At 34.1% G+C, this 17,920-nt stretch overlaps 1 protein-coding gene across 3 annotated transcripts in view; it reads right to left on the reverse strand.

Annotated features, from left to right (window-relative positions):
- Nucleotides 1-2,376: 2,376 nt before the first annotated feature.
- Nucleotides 2,377-17,920, reverse strand: part of LOC119639979 (inositol-trisphosphate 3-kinase A-like) — a 44,568-nt gene continuing 29,024 nt past the window's right edge. The window contains exons 2-6 of one of the 3 annotated variants that reach the window (XM_038037740.1): nt 16,266-17,233; nt 4,766-5,015; nt 4,406-4,674; nt 4,215-4,325; nt 2,377-3,058 (exon numbers count right to left, since the gene is read on the reverse strand). In XM_038037740.1, coding sequence (XP_037893668.1) covers nt 2,522-3,058; nt 4,215-4,325; nt 4,406-4,674; nt 4,766-5,015; nt 16,266-17,102 — 2,004 coding nt within the window. In that variant the 5' untranslated portion in view covers nt 17,103-17,233 and the 3' untranslated portion in view covers nt 2,377-2,521. Of the gene's footprint in view, nt 3,059-4,214; nt 4,326-4,405; nt 4,675-4,765; nt 5,016-14,160; nt 14,516-16,265; nt 17,234-17,920 lie in introns of those variants that run through there. The other 2 variants (XM_038037753.1, XM_038037746.1) reach the window with 2 other exon arrangements.

Raw genomic sequence — 17,920 nt, forward strand, 5'->3', positions numbered from 1 at the left:
ACAATTTTCAAATTCGTTGACAAATTTGTGAGCAGTACGGGAGAACGATTACCACAGACACGACGCAGTTCACACGGGCCGAAAATTTCTTTGAACTTCATGGGGTTTTTGCAGCTTACTTCTGAGGGTTATAAAGGTATAGAAAAAAAAATTAAATTTTGTGGCATTATAGCATTGGATATGCGTGGTCTATTTCTACCATTTATGCACTGGTATTACTGGTACTACTACTAGTACTACTACCGGTACTATTGGTACTACTGGTGCACTATCGTCCATAGAATATTTGTTCGAATTTTTGCACATCCATCTGCTGTACACTATGACTAATTAGCGAAACATCAATTTTTTATTCCTTTTCAAAAACAGAAGTGTTCTCAGTCTACATGGCACTGTAGGCACCTTCTTCGACTGGCTTGGCTTGGCTCGTCTTTTGCAAATACGTTACAATATACATTTCGTTTCCTTTTTTTTTTTTTAAGAGACGTAATGACCGAGTTGCCAACTAGGGACGCTGCCACGTTTGGGTAAGACCATCTCAGAACCGCTATAGCACTACTTCAAGATGGGTCCCAACACCAAACCACATCTCCCGAATGTCGTTGTTTCCTCCTTCGACTGTTCTCTTTCCTTTTTTTCACTGCACTTAGATAATCGATCTGTCAGCTGAAACCCGACTGATAACATTCCTGCTGACATTACCGCAACCGACGTTGATACTGTGAGACAGACTGATATCATTCTCAACCTACGATACCTTTGAATTATATCTAGCTTATGTTCTCAAGAATCTTCGTTTTACAGTGCTTTCTTTGCGCATAGACCACGCTGCATATAAATTTTCGGCAGTGCTATTTTGGACACCGTTAATATTTGGCAGCGTTTAGCACAAAGGGCTTGCGGCCAAACGCGACAGTTACAACTAATGCTGTCTTTGGTATTGTTTTTAGTAAGGCCTGTTGTGGATAACATTTGGATTTTTGCATTTCTTGATGTTCAATAAATGGTTTTCATCTTTTTAAAACACTTCATAATACAAGCATTCAGTTTTCATTCAGCCAACAATGGTCATTATATTAATAAGTGCATCTAATGGTCGCACACTTTGATCTAATCATTTACTGCGTACGAAAAAATAGATTATTAAACACAATTTATTATTGTTATTGTTACTATTAGTAATACAATCAATTTAGCGCGAGAAATAAATTCTAAGATCAAAGTCTTAAAGAACGAGCATCTAAAGCTATCCGGTTTATTGAAAACTCTTAATTGGCAGCTTCAAAGTAATCGACCTACATACAATCGGATATAGTAAATGTCCTATATATATTTATTGTTTAATACTGATTGTTTGCATTGATTCTCAGAGACCTGGAAGATTTCGATGTTCTTTGATAGAGGGAAGGCTCACTTCACTTTCGTTTTAGTATTTTAATACAGTTTTTATTAAGTTCGGGAAGTCTAAGCACTAACAGTAGTAGTGGTAAGGAGTTCTGATTAATATCGACAAAAACAAGCTGCTGACGCGTTGGTGCCTCGATTACAGCTGAATAAGCAAAATGGTGTACAAAGTGAACAAAAGACAACTAAATTCACGAAAAGAAAAGAAGAGATTTATTATTGGCTATTAAACAGTTATTTTTCGAAGCCGAGTCAGCGAATTTTAAACTCTAAATAACCAGTACTTTTTCAGCAGTCTCCGCAACTCCGAATAGCAAACAGCACTGCTGTCCAAGTGCATTGCTTTACAACACTTTCAAAGCATTGCATCCGTGCACGAGAAATACGATATACACATATACAGGAAAATCGTTTTATAGTTTCTCAGCAAATCGAAACAAATGAATTTCTTAGTGGATAACTAAATATTTATTGGAGCATATTTAAGCAAATATATGTAATAATAAAATAACTTAAAATGCTAGAGAAAGAAAAAAAAAAAAAAAATTCTTTAGAATATAATTTTATTATGAGAATGTTTAAAAGCTAAGATTATAATAGAATACAAATCGATGCCACGTCTACTAAAGCATTGGAGCGCTTCTCTTCCACTTTTCTCCATAGCCGCAACGTTTTTCATTAGCAATTCGTTCGTAAATTATATTAAAATTATATAAAATGAATTAAATATTTACTAAACGCTTTTTATTATATATATATTTTAATTAATTGTGTTAGTAAAATAATTTAAATTAACTTTTTATTTATTATTATTATTATTAATATTATTATTATTATTATAAAGGAAAAAATCGTGAAATAATAATAAATTATTAAAAAAAAATATACACATATATATATATATATATACACGTATATATATATATATATATATATATTTGTTCAGTCTTGTGTGCTTAGAAGAAAAAACATTTAAACAAAAACATTTTAATAAAATTGCATTAATTTTTCTTATTCACTTAAATCGCTTTTAAAACATGCAAAAAACACTGCGTACAAAATACATTTATCTGAATGTTTTTATCTGCTTCCGAATATGTTTTTGTTGTAAAAGAAATCAATTTTGCTCTTTTCTTCCTTTCAAGCTTTTATGGTCACCGCAACCGGCATCCCCGTCGCTGTATGATATAGCTCTACCTTCGGAAGGTTCCGGTGGCGCGATATTCAAGACATGAGATGTTCCCGATTTAACGGGTTGTTGATCGCCCATTTCTTCGTTCGCTTCACAAGTCGGTCTCTTAGGCGACATAGAAGCTGATGAGGAGCCGGAAGAAGTATTTGCAGTACTTACAGGCGAATCGGAGACTGTAGATGCTGCCATTATTTCCGCGTCCATTTCATCAAAAATATCGATAAGATTATTAATACCGATAAGATAGCCATCCTCACGATTACCAACTTTCCAAGTAGTAAAATGATTAATTTGATGATTCTCCGGTAATTGAACGGTTTTAGCAAAATCAATTAACCAAGCACTGGCATGCTTACGATCGTGTACGAATAACAATGAACTTCCGATTACTTCGTGACTGCGAAAAAAATCCGAGCACTCTAGAGTAGCACGTATGACACGCAAACGTTGCAAATAACGCGGCTAATAATAGAAAAAACAAAAAATAAATAAATAAATAAATAAATAAATAAATAAATAAAAGGTTATCATTTCATTATCCATTTTATCGCTCATATATTCATTCATTCCTCTTGTCTGTCGTATCGTGTACTTCGTACATATTTCATGTTATAGTTTATCGCAATTGAGCGACACCTGCATGACCCTATTTGTGTATGATTTGCTTATAACCCTGGGCTCTTTGTACTTTATTGAATTTAGCCAAATTGAAAAGGACGTTCGGAGATTGTCATCATCATTTAAATTCCAACTTAAAAGGCAAAAAAAAAAGAAGAAGACTGTATCCTGTAGTCTTCTGGTAATCCCATGGATGCTTATTTTGTTGCTTTTGTTGCTTTTTGCGCATAATGTGATGGGATTGATAAGAAAAACATTTGATGAGTTCACACAAAAATCATGCTCGTGTAAATTCGACGATCTTTGATGTAAAAGCAGCCATCGAACGCGAAAATCCATTCTATGTTGACTTTTCAGCGTGAAGACGCTCGCCCTTATAGTGCAAAATCTGTCCAGGAAATATTAGCATAGCACTGAACGGAAATCTGCGACCACCACCGCGGTAGTCATGAGTCGTTTTTGCTTCCCATGAACACCTATTTCTGGCGGTATCTTTTTGTTTGGCTGAGCACACATCGAATACTCCACACAAGAATAGTTGTAAAAGAAGCACCTATAGAGATAGACATAAAAGATCGGTTGCCCTAAGTAAGTCCGGAACTCATATTGTATCAGTAGCCAACGTTGGACAATACTTTGTATACTTTCAATACTTTCTATGAAATAGTTTTTACTATCCTTTAAAATCGACAACTTTTTTTATATAAGAAAAAGTAAACCAAACACTTTATGGAAGACTCGATGCATTTTCCCTATGGACTACAAACGAATTAGCAGTAAAAGGTGATATTAGCGAAAGATTCCATACATTTCCTTTCCCTCTCTTCCTCACTCTCTCTCTCTCTCTCTCTCTCTCTCTCTCTCTCTCTCTCTCTCTCTTTCTCTCTCTCTTTCGTCTCGTCTCTCTTCCTTTTCCTTTTCCTCTCTTTCTTTTCCTTCACCGCTCTCTTTCTTTTTCTCTGCCTGCCTCTTTTTTCCGATTCGTGTCCTTTTCACTTACCAAAGCATGAGAAAAGCCTTCAATGAATTCGTAAAATGCTTTCTTAATTTGTTCACGAGATTTTGTTGTTTTAAAATCTTTCGAACTTGTTCCATCGCTTTTCTTAATGCCCTACAAAAAAAAAAGAGGTACAAAAAGGATATAAAAAAAGAACGAACACAGTTTTCATGCACTACGGTAGGCAAACTCACTTCAATGCGGAAACCCAAAGTAGCGGTACTTGATATGGTCTCCCGCCACACCATATAACGGGGCTTAGTAACTCCTTTAGCTCTATGCTCTTCATCAGTGGGAGCATTTGGGTCAATTTGTATCATTTTCTCATACATATCTTTACGCAATTTAGGTTTTTCCTTGGCCTTGGATAATTCTTCCTCTAAATAAGTGCGTACACCAATTTTACAATCCATCACACAAGGTTGATAGAAATCGCTTAACAAGTCCTGCAACTGCAAATACACTAAAAATCAATCAAAAAGAAAAGAGAAAATATATATATATATATGTAAGTAAGGCGAGAATTTTTCCAAAAATTACTAAAAAATATTTACATTCACCATCCTCGCTGGTAACCTGTCCCTTATATTGGGGCACATAAGGTCGTAAAACGTCTTTCATAAGCACTTGAAAGCAATCTTCTTCTTTCGGGCATAGTTTCTTTAAAACGGTACCTTGCTCAGGCCCAGCCTTGAAATTACCTTGATGTCCAGCTAATTGTACCCAAGGGTAGCGTTGCTTTTTATACGTTTGAAAGAACGGAGTCCACTGTACAATGTTTCGTATTTTCCGCCAACCAGAGGGCTGTAAATATTTTAAAAAATCGTTCAAATTTAACAAATGTCAAAACTTCATATTTGCCACCGCGTACCAGCTTCTTTGGCCAAATAAAATTAAAGGTGGACTCAAGTATGACTTCAAAATACATACATTTTTTTCTTTATTTTTCTTTTTTTTTAATTTCATAAAAACAAAAAAAAAAATATTGTTTTATTTTTTTTGTTTTTTTTTGTTTTTTTTTTTTTTTTGAAAACTGTAAAAATCCAAATTTTTATGTTTTTAACCATTTATGAGCATGTTTGACAAATTTACTATGAAGTATTTTTGCTGTTGTCGTTGTTATCATTATGTTTTTGTTCTTTTTATTAAAAAAAAAAAAAAAACGGTTGTTTTTGGTATATGTCAACAGCCGGCTAGACAAATTTAGCGCTGTTTGCAATATGTTTTTATATATTTTGTTTGTTGTTATTGGCACGTGCCGCTATTCTATAAGACTGCAATCTAACACCTAGTTTAACATCATAAACGAAGTCAAAAGATCGCATAATAAACTCAACCGATTTTCACTTTTTTTAAAACATGTTAAAAAACAACTTAAAGAGCCTAAGCCAATTGTCGTCGTCATTTTTATACCCTTTACTTACCCACGAAACCAAACAAACATAAAACAAATAAGTAAATTATATTCGGTTATGACCGAATCTTTTCATACAATCATTCACACATCTGTACTATTGGACTCTCCGAAGGTTCCTTTTGAAAGTTGCAAACGTCTTGACAAAATGAATATACCCTTCATCCTTCGATGCTTCGTATAAAAATAACGCGTAAACAAGTCCGTTGTTTGTTTATATGAACCTCTGTCCGTCTACGAAATTGTGTAGTATCTGTGGTAAACGTTCCCCAGTTCGCAGAAATGACGATATCGCCCACAAAACTTGCAAAAGACTTGGAAAATTACCCAAAACTTTATGAACAACGCGCCTACACGTCTAAAATTGTGAACACCATTGCCCTCCATCTTGCTTGCTAATACCATATAATAAATTTTCACTTCTATTCCAACAATAGCGAAAATTAGCAGCAGTTCAACTCGTTTTCTTCTAGAATCACGTTGATGGATATAAAAGATTTCGTCACGACCGAATATAGTTTTCTTGCTTACTTTACTTTACTTTAGATCCTCTACCAACAACATTTTTTATCCAGAAACACTTCGTTGTATCATGAACTTCTATTAACTTGTATATATATATATATATATCTATATACAGAATGAATGTTGTAGCCAAGCTAGTACTTAGTCCTTGTAATAGATTAGAATTAATTGTAGTTCCCACCAGCATTTCGTTGTGCAAAAAAAAAAAAAAAGAAGAAGCCAAATGTTTATCATCATTGCATCATTTGCTCGCTTCAAGTGACGATAATTCTCTATGAAAATGTTTATGCAAGATTTTAATTGAAATAAATTGTATCTGGCTTTCGGATGGATAATAGTCCCATATATATATACAGTTATATATATATATATATATATATATATATTTGTATATGAACACTAACTCTGTTGGTGGGTGGGTGGCTACTGCAAGTTCAATGTTATTATTATTATTGTTGTTGTTGTCAATGTTAATTGTTTTAAATTAAATATTGCTATCGTTATTTAGCACAGAAATCTAGAGAATGTGACGCATATATAAACACACAAAAAAGAGCTTATAGAACAACAATTGGAAAGTGTGTTGATTTCATTTCATTATATATTATAATAAAATATATAAATTCACAAAGGCACGCGTTTGACGGATAATAATTGTTAAGAACACATTTTTTCACATTTAAAAAATGAGAAAAGCTAAACTTTGTTCGTTCCTTAAGTAGAAAGTCATTAAATCTTTTTAAATTTTTCAATACAATCACCGAAGCATACGCCGGTGCGTATAGGTATTTTGTCATTTATTGAAACTAGATTTCATAGGATTAGTTCCTAAGCGAAAACCTATTAGCAGAGAAAATTTCATCAAAATATCTCAAAAATTCGGAACTGTAGGTTGAAAGAGAAGAATGCCAGATAGACAGACGAACGAACAGGTTTTGTTTAACTTGGAAAGTGATTCTGAAGCGAACCTTATAATAAAATATGAGTCTAGCTCAAGCCTTTCTGGATGCACAAGCTTAATATGTACATTTACATATATAAAGAAATAATTTCAACCCAGCACGTTACTTAGTATGGGATTAGTATTAAGTTAGTATGCATAGATGTACTCAACCATCAAAATAATTTGAGATAAAGCCCACTTTTATGATACCAATCCGTTTGAACAAACTTGCCGAATGAATTTAACGCTCTCTATCCGTCTGTCCGGCTAATATCAACCGATGTTCTACGTAGTCAACTTATAACTTGTAATTTTTGAGATGCTTTGGTGAATACCGTTGGGGTTTTGACCGGAGGATGCATCCCACTATCACCACTTCAAATTATTACGCCGTATTTTGAATAGATCGTGGCCAATTAATATAGGATGTTTAATGATCTTGCGATCTTACCTCACTACGACGTCGCAAATTCTTTGCTTTTTGGTCTCTCAGTCAGTAAGTCAATCCGTTCGTAAGTTTTCCTGTCTGTTCGCATGACAATTTCCTCGTTCGCCCATCTGGCCACCCCTGAGATCCCCCATCCATTTACGTTTACGTTCAATCATCGATGTTTTAACACAATTCATTTGTTCGTACGTCCTGCTGTAATACATTTATCCGTCTATTCTTTACGTCTTTTTGACGGGCTATTACTGTGTCCGTCGCTTGTGTAGCACTTTAAAATTTTTGCAGATTTATCTGCAATTTTGACGTCGATAACATTAGACATTACGTGCACGGACAGATAAATAACCGGTAGACGAACGGACGGACATGCTTAAATCGATTCAGAATTTAACGCTGATCAAGAATATCTACACTTTGTCAAGTTTCTCAAGCTTCCTTCTGGGCGTTGCAATTGTTTTGACCGCAATCCTCATCATCCCTTGGTAATGAGTACAAAAAATCGCCGTATTGAACCTTAGAGGGTTTACACTTCCAAGGCAAAGATGTGCGCTAAACAGGGCAGAGAGATAAGAAAATTGTGCTACAAATAGTTATTCTGCTCTAAAGGTATACAGCAGACTACCTTCTTATCAGCAACAAGGAATTTCAAAGCATGATCGGGACCAATAGGCTAAAGGAGGAAGGATTGCTCATAAATAATTGATCGCATTGTAAATGTAAATAGAAAATGTGAGCCCACTTTTTACTTTGTATTTGTAACGAACGGTTATGAATCGAAATGAACTCACTTGTACATGATAATCATATAATAAAAAGGATCGGAACACTTGCAAGAAAATGGTTCTCTCCAATTGGTTTATTACCATAAATTTTTGTAAATTACTTATTATAAGAAGCGTTTCAAGTTTACTTACAAAATATTTTTCTGAAAATTACCTGAAAACAAAAGAAGAAAAGATGTTTGGTTACTGATATGCGATAAGATAAATATATATTTGGAAATTAAAAAAAAAAAAAAAGTTATCAAAAATTAAAGATATTAAAAAAAGGCAAATTAAGTATTAAAATACGGGTAATAACTAAGAATTTTATTATTTTCGCAAACGTTAATAAAATATTTTTATTTATTATGTCAAGTAGTCCGAGTGTTAATAAATATTAAGCAGCATCGCTTTACGAGATTACATCACCACATATTGAAGATATCTAACGCAACGAGCTTACTTTCGCAAAATGACGCAAGGCTCGATTCCAGCGAGCACTGCCTATACTAGATTATCAAGGCTGACCATTGGCAGTGCATGGCCGCCCTAGACTGAATTGCAAATTGTCAGACCTACTGTACCATCACATCGTTAGGCTAGAAAAATATATTCAGGTTGACAAACTAAATTGAATTAAAACGAAATTAATTTTTTCAAGTTTTGAATTAAATTATTAGACTTATCTGCCTCATAAAAAGTCTCATATCAATTTTATAACCGGTAATAAAAGTTAATACACAGATAAATTTCCTAGATTACATGAAAGGGTATGTAGTTAAAGGTAGCTGGCACGCTTGGCTAAATAATCAATCTAATACAGATTGAATACGAATACATTTGCGAATTTTAAAAGTAAGATCCTACCAAGTTATCGAAATGATTAATCGTTGATCCAGCCATTTTAGGTTAGAAGATGAACACATTTTCTACCAATATGCTTATGAGTAGTTGTCATTTCCATGCTATCTGCACTAATACAAGCTAACGAATTTGAAAACTTTTTGTAAATAAATACGACGACCACGTCGTTAGAGAGTATTTTGTAATGTCAATGGACTACGTTGCGAAAGTGGACTATCAGATTAGATGTCGGAGTTAAATTTTCTCGTTTTCTTCGTAAATTGTTGGAAATTGGTAAAAGACCCAATAATAGGGTAACACGAAAGCGAATTTTCAAACCGACACTTGCGAAGACAACATCAAAGAACTGACCGCCAACACTACAAAGCGTCAGCGTCAATAGTTCCCAGAACTGTCTGTAACAAAAAAAAAACCCTTATCGCCTTTAGAGTATGCCAACACCCATGCAACGCCTGCTAGCCTGTGGTTTTAGTGACGCTAATGTTATAGTACTCTTTTCGCAAACACATTGAAATACTTAAAATTATTGTCGATAAACGAGAAGTGAATCTGCACGGAATAGTTGAGATCATAAAGATGTCAAAAGGCCGTATATTACTTCTTCGATGAGGCCGTTACGTGCTCTGTGTATCTCAACAAATTATTGTATAAAAGAAGCATCGAAATATTAGCGAAGCCGGGGACTTGTTGTACTACACTTGACGGAGACTCTATGTTGACGAATATAATATATATCGAAGTTCAGAAAAATATTTCCCTTTGCTTCTTTTTGCTGAGGATTATTGATCGATTTTTTAAACATGACAAAGATTTGCATTAGTAGCCCTATTCTGAACAATATCACAGACACATCACACAGCATTTATTTTTGTGTGGCTTGCGTAAGTTAATAAGTCTGTTTTACAATAAAACTGATATCGGAGCGTTTTCTTATGACTACTCCTTCAGGATAGCAGAACTAATTCCAAAATCAAAGCAACTATAATAAGAATACATTTTTGTTTTCGTTTGTGACTCGCTGTAGCTTTGCTTAATTCGAAGAACATCTGTTGATTTCTGTCCGGCATGAAGCCAAATGGTTAACCCACGACAGCGAAATCCAAACTCATGTTGTGTACTGCTCGAGGTACACGAATTAAAAAGCAAATGTTGAAATCCAGGGGTCTACGTAAGGTAAATAGGAGCCAGAGTAGAAGACTCCACTCAAGCGATTACTACGAAGTTCAAACTGAATATGAAGATGTGTTTCGCGAAATTCACAGGACGTAAAGAGACGAATTAGAGTTTTTTAAAACATGTAAGGTATGCTTCAGAGAAATAGATGGCGATCTTGAATGCTCTAAGATGGAAGTAATGAAAATTAGTTAACCTTGGCTTCTCCCAGTACTTTTGAGTTATATAAATCCCTTTTAAATGCGACTTCCATTTAATTAACTACAATTGTATTAAAAAAAAAAAAAAAAAAAAAAAAATAACTTTATTAAAAACAGTTGCAGCTTGGCTTGTTTTCCTTTTTAATAATTAGAAAATGTTGAAATTTTTTTTTCCTTTTTTATTATTCAATTTCATTCGAGTATTTCTCAATCTCTACTTAAACACGAGTTTTTAATATTTCAAAATTTCTTTCTTCGCGGTAACCTGATATCTATAAATTATAAAGAAACAAAAAAAAACAAAAAAAAAAACATAAAGTAAATAAATAAATAAATAACTGTTCACATACATACTGTGTGTATGAACAAGTTTTTAATATCACTATATATACATATGTGGTAGTACACCACCTCTAGCAGTTTTTTCTCTTCTGTTTTTTTTTTTTTTTTTTTTTTTTTTTGAAACACAAATATTTTAATAAACATTTTCATTTATTTTGAATACATTTCTCAATGAAACAAAATTCATTCAATGCAATACGTAGTACACTTAAGTCGTGACGAGATAAAGGCACTTGCGTACTCTATACTATAATAAAAGTCAAAGTTTACAAAAGTAATAACTGTATTTATTACATTGTCTAAAAACGATTGACCTTTCAACTCACTCCATACACACTGAAATCGCAAAATAGTTATACGTAGCCCTATTATTGCGTGTAATAATAGCTTTTTAAGAAATTTTGAAATTTCATTCTTAACGCCGCGTCACGCTAATTGACAATAGCGCGTTTTGACAACATCTTGAAAGTCGATAGAAAAAGTCTTTCATTTATTCAAATCCCACACGTATTAATTGAACACTCGCCAGCTTAACTCTCTGCCTTAAAGTTAATGGCCTGAATACATATTTATACATAAGTCAAGATAAGAGAAAATAGTTAGCGTGTTAGTAGTAGTCAGTTAGTATAGTGAGTTAATAATTAAGATAACCGAGGTGTGTCTTTTGAAGTCATAGTAAGCAAGTAACAACAAGTAACGACATCAGTCAATCAATGAATCACTTAAGAAGTTGTAGATTTAAGGCATCAATCAGTCACGTCAGCCTTCTTAACGAATCAATGTGCTTTTAAGAACATTGATCTCCGGCAAAATTACTTATGACATAAACTTATCATATGTAAGCGCAACACAAATACAAGCCAAATAGAAAGCAAAAAACTTAGTCGCGAATCTCTAACAAAAACATCTTTTCATCAGCAGCTTAAGCTAATTTAAGTTGATGCTGCAAAGCCTAAAGCAATATACCGTATCACATAGTACATCGTAGATAAGTATACGAATTTTTTTTTTTTAACTATTAATAAAACTTTTTATCTTTTATATAATTACGATGCGAATCTTATCGCCAGTAAATGTATATAAAAAAAAGTCGTTTGATTAACTCTCACATGTTTCAAGATAGCTTTCATATTAGGAAACGAGTGAATAAATATTCATCGATTCTCTTTAGCTCGCAAAATTCCATTTCCTTTCTTTATTATTTAACACGTTTCCTACCACATTTACCGTTCTCGGTACACGGTAAAATCCATTTGAGAAGACAAAGTTTTCATGTTTGATCATCACTGACGTAAGCAAGTCAAGAACAAATATTTGGCAAAAGAATTAACTATAGTAAATTTCGATCACGTGAACTCACGTTTTGAATCCCTTCTCCTATAAGAGTTTTTTTTTCTAAATAATCATTATACGCTACACCATCCTTTGTAGAGGGTATATTAAGTTTATGCGGACTCATGTAACACCCACAAGCGCCCTTTCGTTTCAATCGGGGAATGGCTTCTATTACTGTAACACGACCGAATCCGTAAAAAGCGAAGAAAGAAAGATGGTGGCCGGCAGGTCGGCGGGTACTCATGAAAACTATACCCTTGCATGAAAATAATGTGTAAAGTTTGATATGTTATTACCATAATGACTGACTGAATAGCTGTATTAGGCGAAGTAGTGTAGGGTATCGACTGGTCGGCCTTGCTCGACTATAATATTCTCACATCTTTTTTTTTTAAATTGCTGACTAACAAGTCAGCATTTGCGAGTTCAAATCTCAGTGCGATAGAGTTTACCTTAGTCGCAGCTATAGTTAATGGTCAGCCGGTGAAGGCTGGTAATTCTCGTTTCAAGGTAAGCTCTGTGAAACTGAATACATCTATTTGTGAGTTTATTTACGGTTTAATGAAATGTTTTACAAAATATAGGATAATAAACGCGCTATAGCTTTAATACGCACCCTGTTGCATGTACTGTTTTCAGTACATGTCAAAACGAATTTGTGTGCCAGGTTTCATTTTCATACCCTACACCACTTGTGATGCAAAAGTAATCAGAAGGACTTGAGAAGAACTTCCTGAATCGATCTAACCATGTCTGTCCGTCTTGTTTTTAGTGTTCAGACCACAGGTCGCAAGTTTTTAAAATGCCTTTATGGAAATTGGCATACCAGCACGTTTCGGCCCAACGGTATTTAAAGTGATTCAAATAAACCCACTTCTTCAATCGCTACTCATAGAACACCTTAGTTATATGGATTCACTATATTAAGCGAAAGTATTTAAGGAAAGACGTTTAATGATGGGCGATGTCCCACTGGGGGTTTTTGCTTGCTTAAAACTCAAAAGGGTTTACTAGACGCGGAGTGGCGAAATATCTATTGCCTTGAGAACATTTCCTGGAACAATTTTCCCATGTGGGAATGGTCATGATGGTCGTAGCGGCTTAAAACTCATGGTTTATTGATTTTTGACACAACCCCTTTTGTTTTGCTGTTCTATTATTGCAGTTGTGAACGATAGCGTTTCCTAGTAATGGTTTCGCGTTTGATTCGAACAACTCATAATACACTACACTACACCCAGCCGACCCTGCCAGCTGCTCAGTTCATCCGCACTTCCTACTTTAAAATTTTTTTTTTTTTTGGATCTTTAATAATCTATAATAAAGACAGATTGTCAGACATCGATCAAAAAAGCAAATATTTCACCACTATCTGGACCTCTTGTAGCTAGTAGTCCTACTTATGGGAGAACTGAAGCGTCCGCTTAACGTGAAGATTTCCCCAAACACAAGTCGTACTCTAAGCTGGAAAATGAGTTGAAGCCAACTTAGGACTACCTATTAAAGCGATATTAAATGTCTGCTCTTATGAATGCATTCATCCGTTCATCAATCCATGCCTGATTACGTGTGCCAATGTAAGCTTCTTTCAGATCCTTTGTTGTTGACTTGTCAGTTAGATCATTGAAGGTCGCAATTGCTCTAAGCTCCGTTATCGCATTTATTTTTGATGAAAATTGAAAAAAAAATAATCATGTAAGTCGCGAATTAATTCCATTATCTGGCTGAAAGTGCATATGAGGGAAAATTTTTCGAGCACCCGAGTAACCATACAAAAAAAGACGGGAAACTTGACTAAGCAAACACTATAACGAACGCATCTGTGTATATTGTGTTTGTGTGATAGACAAACGTTAGGCGGCCTTGCAAGTTGTCGAGATAACGAACGCCGACCTACATTTTGATTTAAGATCTTTTTAGACTTTTAGCTTTGCTATGGGTTACCTTTGCCTTATCGATATGAATTTGATGATCAAAGTTTGTTGTTATTACCACCGTGTTCACTTCATATTTACCGCGTATGAAGCGTTGACGTACAAATGCAAACGTCGCCAAACATTTCGATTGTTTAAATTGCGTCGTCGATGATGATGATGATGATGACAATAATGGTGATGATGTTGGCGACGACGGCGATGGCAATACTATTGCGTTTGGCAATGACTTTAATGATTGATGACCAATATCAGAAATTTTCAAGCGGTTTTTATAAGGCATTTAACATAAATCAAAAGACATTTATTTACTCGATACTATTTTCTTCTTTTTTCTTTTTTTTTTTTTCTTTCGTTTTCCTTTCCTTTCCTTGTTTTTTTTTTTTTTTTTTTTTTTGCAACTTCAAACTCGAAAGTAAATCAAATTTATGAGGGCTCCATTAACGGACCGCAGCATGTAACGACCGTCGTCTGTAAATGCAAACGTAACTGAAACTGAAACAAAACTGATGAGAACACTAATTTTCTAAGTTAAATAATAAGACAGTTTGTGACTGTTGTGTTAAAATTTTCTTTATTTTACATTTTGCATTTTTTTTATCTCAATTTTTATTTTTATTTAATTTTTTTTTTTTTTTTTTTTTTTTTTCTTTACTCATTACAGTTTTGCCTTTGCTGAAATTATGATTGTTTTAATTATCATTTGTATGAATAAATATGTATAAAGTTTTTGCACCGAAGCACAACGAATCCTAAGTTTTATGAATATTTTGTTTTTTTTTTTTTTTTTCTATTTCTTACTTATTCTGCATGTTTAATGACGGCGACAATAACAACAACAGACACAACAACATGACGTATTTACGTTGTTATCGTTGTTGACATTACTTGTACGGACAACGTGTACATTTTTAATAATTTATTACAATTTGCAAACAGCCGCTGCTATTAGAGCTACAACAGCAGGCAGTTGAAACCAACTTTATAGAGACGACAAAAAAAAAAACAAAAATTAATAATAATAATAATAATAATAATAGTAATAAACAATTTAAAAGCGCGTTTCAAAAATTTGAATTTTTCCAAATAATTATTAATTGTCGTTAAAAATCTGCAAGGGAAGCATTGCAGATTTACCACAAGTCGAAAGAGGTTTTCTTTTTTTTTTGTTTTTTCCTTTTCTTTTGTTTTCGAAACCCACACACATCCACTTGGCGATAATCATGTTTTATTAAATGCAAGTTTAACCGGAGTTTATAAGATTAGGAGGGCTTTTTTTTGCCCAGATTGCCTTCACCTTATTGATGAAATCGTCATCTTTTCCGACACAATCGAGAAATCATTCAACAAATCATTGGCAAGAAATTCAACTGGTATCCGAATATTGGAACGCAATCGAAGTGTTGATCTTCTCAGCAAGCAATTACTCTTAGAAAACTATTATTAAACTTGGACGATAATAAGCCTTTCAATCTTATTAAGGACTTTGTCTAAATGAACTACGATCGGTGGATGATTAGTAGATACTCTCCTATTCGCTACCAACTTCTGACATCTACAATCCAAGTAGGCTTCGTTCAGTCTATAGTTTAATTTTAGGTCAGTTGCTAACATATAATACAAAAAATTTATCGATCAGAGAGTTTTCCTCAGCATTTCATTTAACAATTGTTATTCCAAAAAGGTTAATAATAAAAAAAAAAAAACAATAAATAAATAAACTTATCTTCAAGAGTAAAAGAGTATTATTAAGTCGTCACTTGCCGGCATTGTGATTCGCCTGCGTATTTGAACTTATTTTATTCTTTTTAATGTATTCCTGTTTTTCTGTTTCTTTTTTTTTTTTTTTTTTGCACTTATGTTTAAAAATCAACCAAAGTACAGCTAAAAACGTCAGAGTCGAGTGACTTTAATGACGTCAAATAACCAAATTGAGAAAATTAGAAATTAAAGTAGGTAAAAGCCACTTCCTTAAACTATATTTAAAAATACATGAAGAGAAGAAGAAAAACAAAAAAAATCAATTATAAAACTTCTATCAAGACGTCACAAGTTGAACACGTGTTTTTGAATTTCAAACCCGTAAAAGTTTGCTTATTATTTCGTACCACTCACCTTCTTTATTTGGTGATTGCTGCTAGAGCTGGTAGCATTCGCATCCGATTCCCATTCTGAGCTTAAGTCGTCGCTAGATGCATAACCGTAATCACGGGGCAGCGGAACCTCTAATAATGACTTCGAGTATTGTACGTAGCCGGGACACAAGCTATTTAAACCATTCGGGGAAGGTGAACGACGATTTAAAAGAACTGATTTACGCAAAGCTAAAAATTTATCGGCAATAGCTTCTACACCAAAACTTTTTGGTGGTATCATTATGGTGGGCGTGGGCGGTGGAGTCTTAGGTAGAACGCCGGCGCTACTGGTGTCAATATTGCCGCCACCGCTGTCGCTACCGTAATTATCATTACGGCCGCCAACAGGTGAAAGATTATTCATTGCTAAGCCATGGGCCTGAGCAAAAGCCATACTAACTTTACGACTTAAGAACGGATTGCCCACCGACTTTTTACGTTGAGTTTTCTTACAGATGGCGGCTTCTTCTGCCTCATCTTCGTCGGCTGCGTTTTCCTCATCTTCTTCTTGTTCCGAAGTAATTATAGTCTCTTCATCTTCATCTTCATCTTCATCGTCTTCGTCTTCTTCATCGCATTTTATTTCTCGTTCAGTGGTCAACGTGTAAAAATTAGGATTGTTGCCATTAATTATGTTCTGTTGCTCTTTCTCGATTTCTTCGAATTTCAACTTATCCACCTCCTCAGGCGGTACCTCGGGAAAGTGGAGTAACTTCACCGTCACCTTTTTACCGGCTTCATTAAAATACACTTCCTTAGCATTCATTTTGTCAAAGTCTTCATAAATTCTTACTTGAGGGTAAGCACAAATAGGCATTTTACATTATAGTAGCTAATAAAAGACGCGAGATGCCACCATGTGTGTTAGGTAACAAGTGAGTATAATTTTTTTTTTTAATTTATATCAAAGTTTTCAAGTTCTTTTTCTTCTTTGTCTTTTCGAAGATTCTGTAATCGGTCAGTTTTGAAAACAATTAATCTTCTTCCTCTACTTCTTCTTTATTTCAACATTTAAATAACTTTTATGCAATTTTCACTTTTTCAAATCCTATGCCCTATGCATGTGAAGGAAGAAAAAAAATATAAAATAAGGTCTTCACAGGTTTAATTTAAGAGACAAGCAAAACTCAAGAGGCTGCAACACCTGATCGACTGCAAGAGAGAATTACTAATAGATCCGCGCATTAAGGGGTTACTGGTTAAACGGGTACCTCTGTTATCTCTATTATGCCTATTCTTTCCGTTATCCGCGTTATCTGACATCTATATATCTCTTTAGCTTTCTATACTATACTTTTATATCTGTACATCTCTATATTTCTATATCCGTATATCAGTTTTTCTATATATCTCTCTATCTGTATTTCTTTTAGGTCTGTTCACATCTTTATATCTTCACGTCTCTATGTCGCTATATATCCATACCTTGTAGACTCGCACTTCTCCACATCTACATATCTTTGCATCTCTACACCATCATATCTCTATATCTTCATATTTCTATAGGTTTTGAACCGTATACGTCTATAACTCAACATCTTTATATCGCTATATCTTCATCGTTGTGTCTCTATGTCGCTTATGTGTGCACATCTCCACATCGTTACGACTGTACGTCCTTGTATTTCCACAGCC

The sequence above is a fragment of the Glossina fuscipes genome, unplaced genomic scaffold (assembly GCF_014805625.2).
Source record: "Glossina fuscipes isolate IAEA_lab_2018 unplaced genomic scaffold, Yale_Gfus_2 0, whole genome shotgun sequence".
Taxonomy (NCBI): Eukaryota; Metazoa; Arthropoda; class Insecta; order Diptera; family Glossinidae; genus Glossina; species Glossina fuscipes.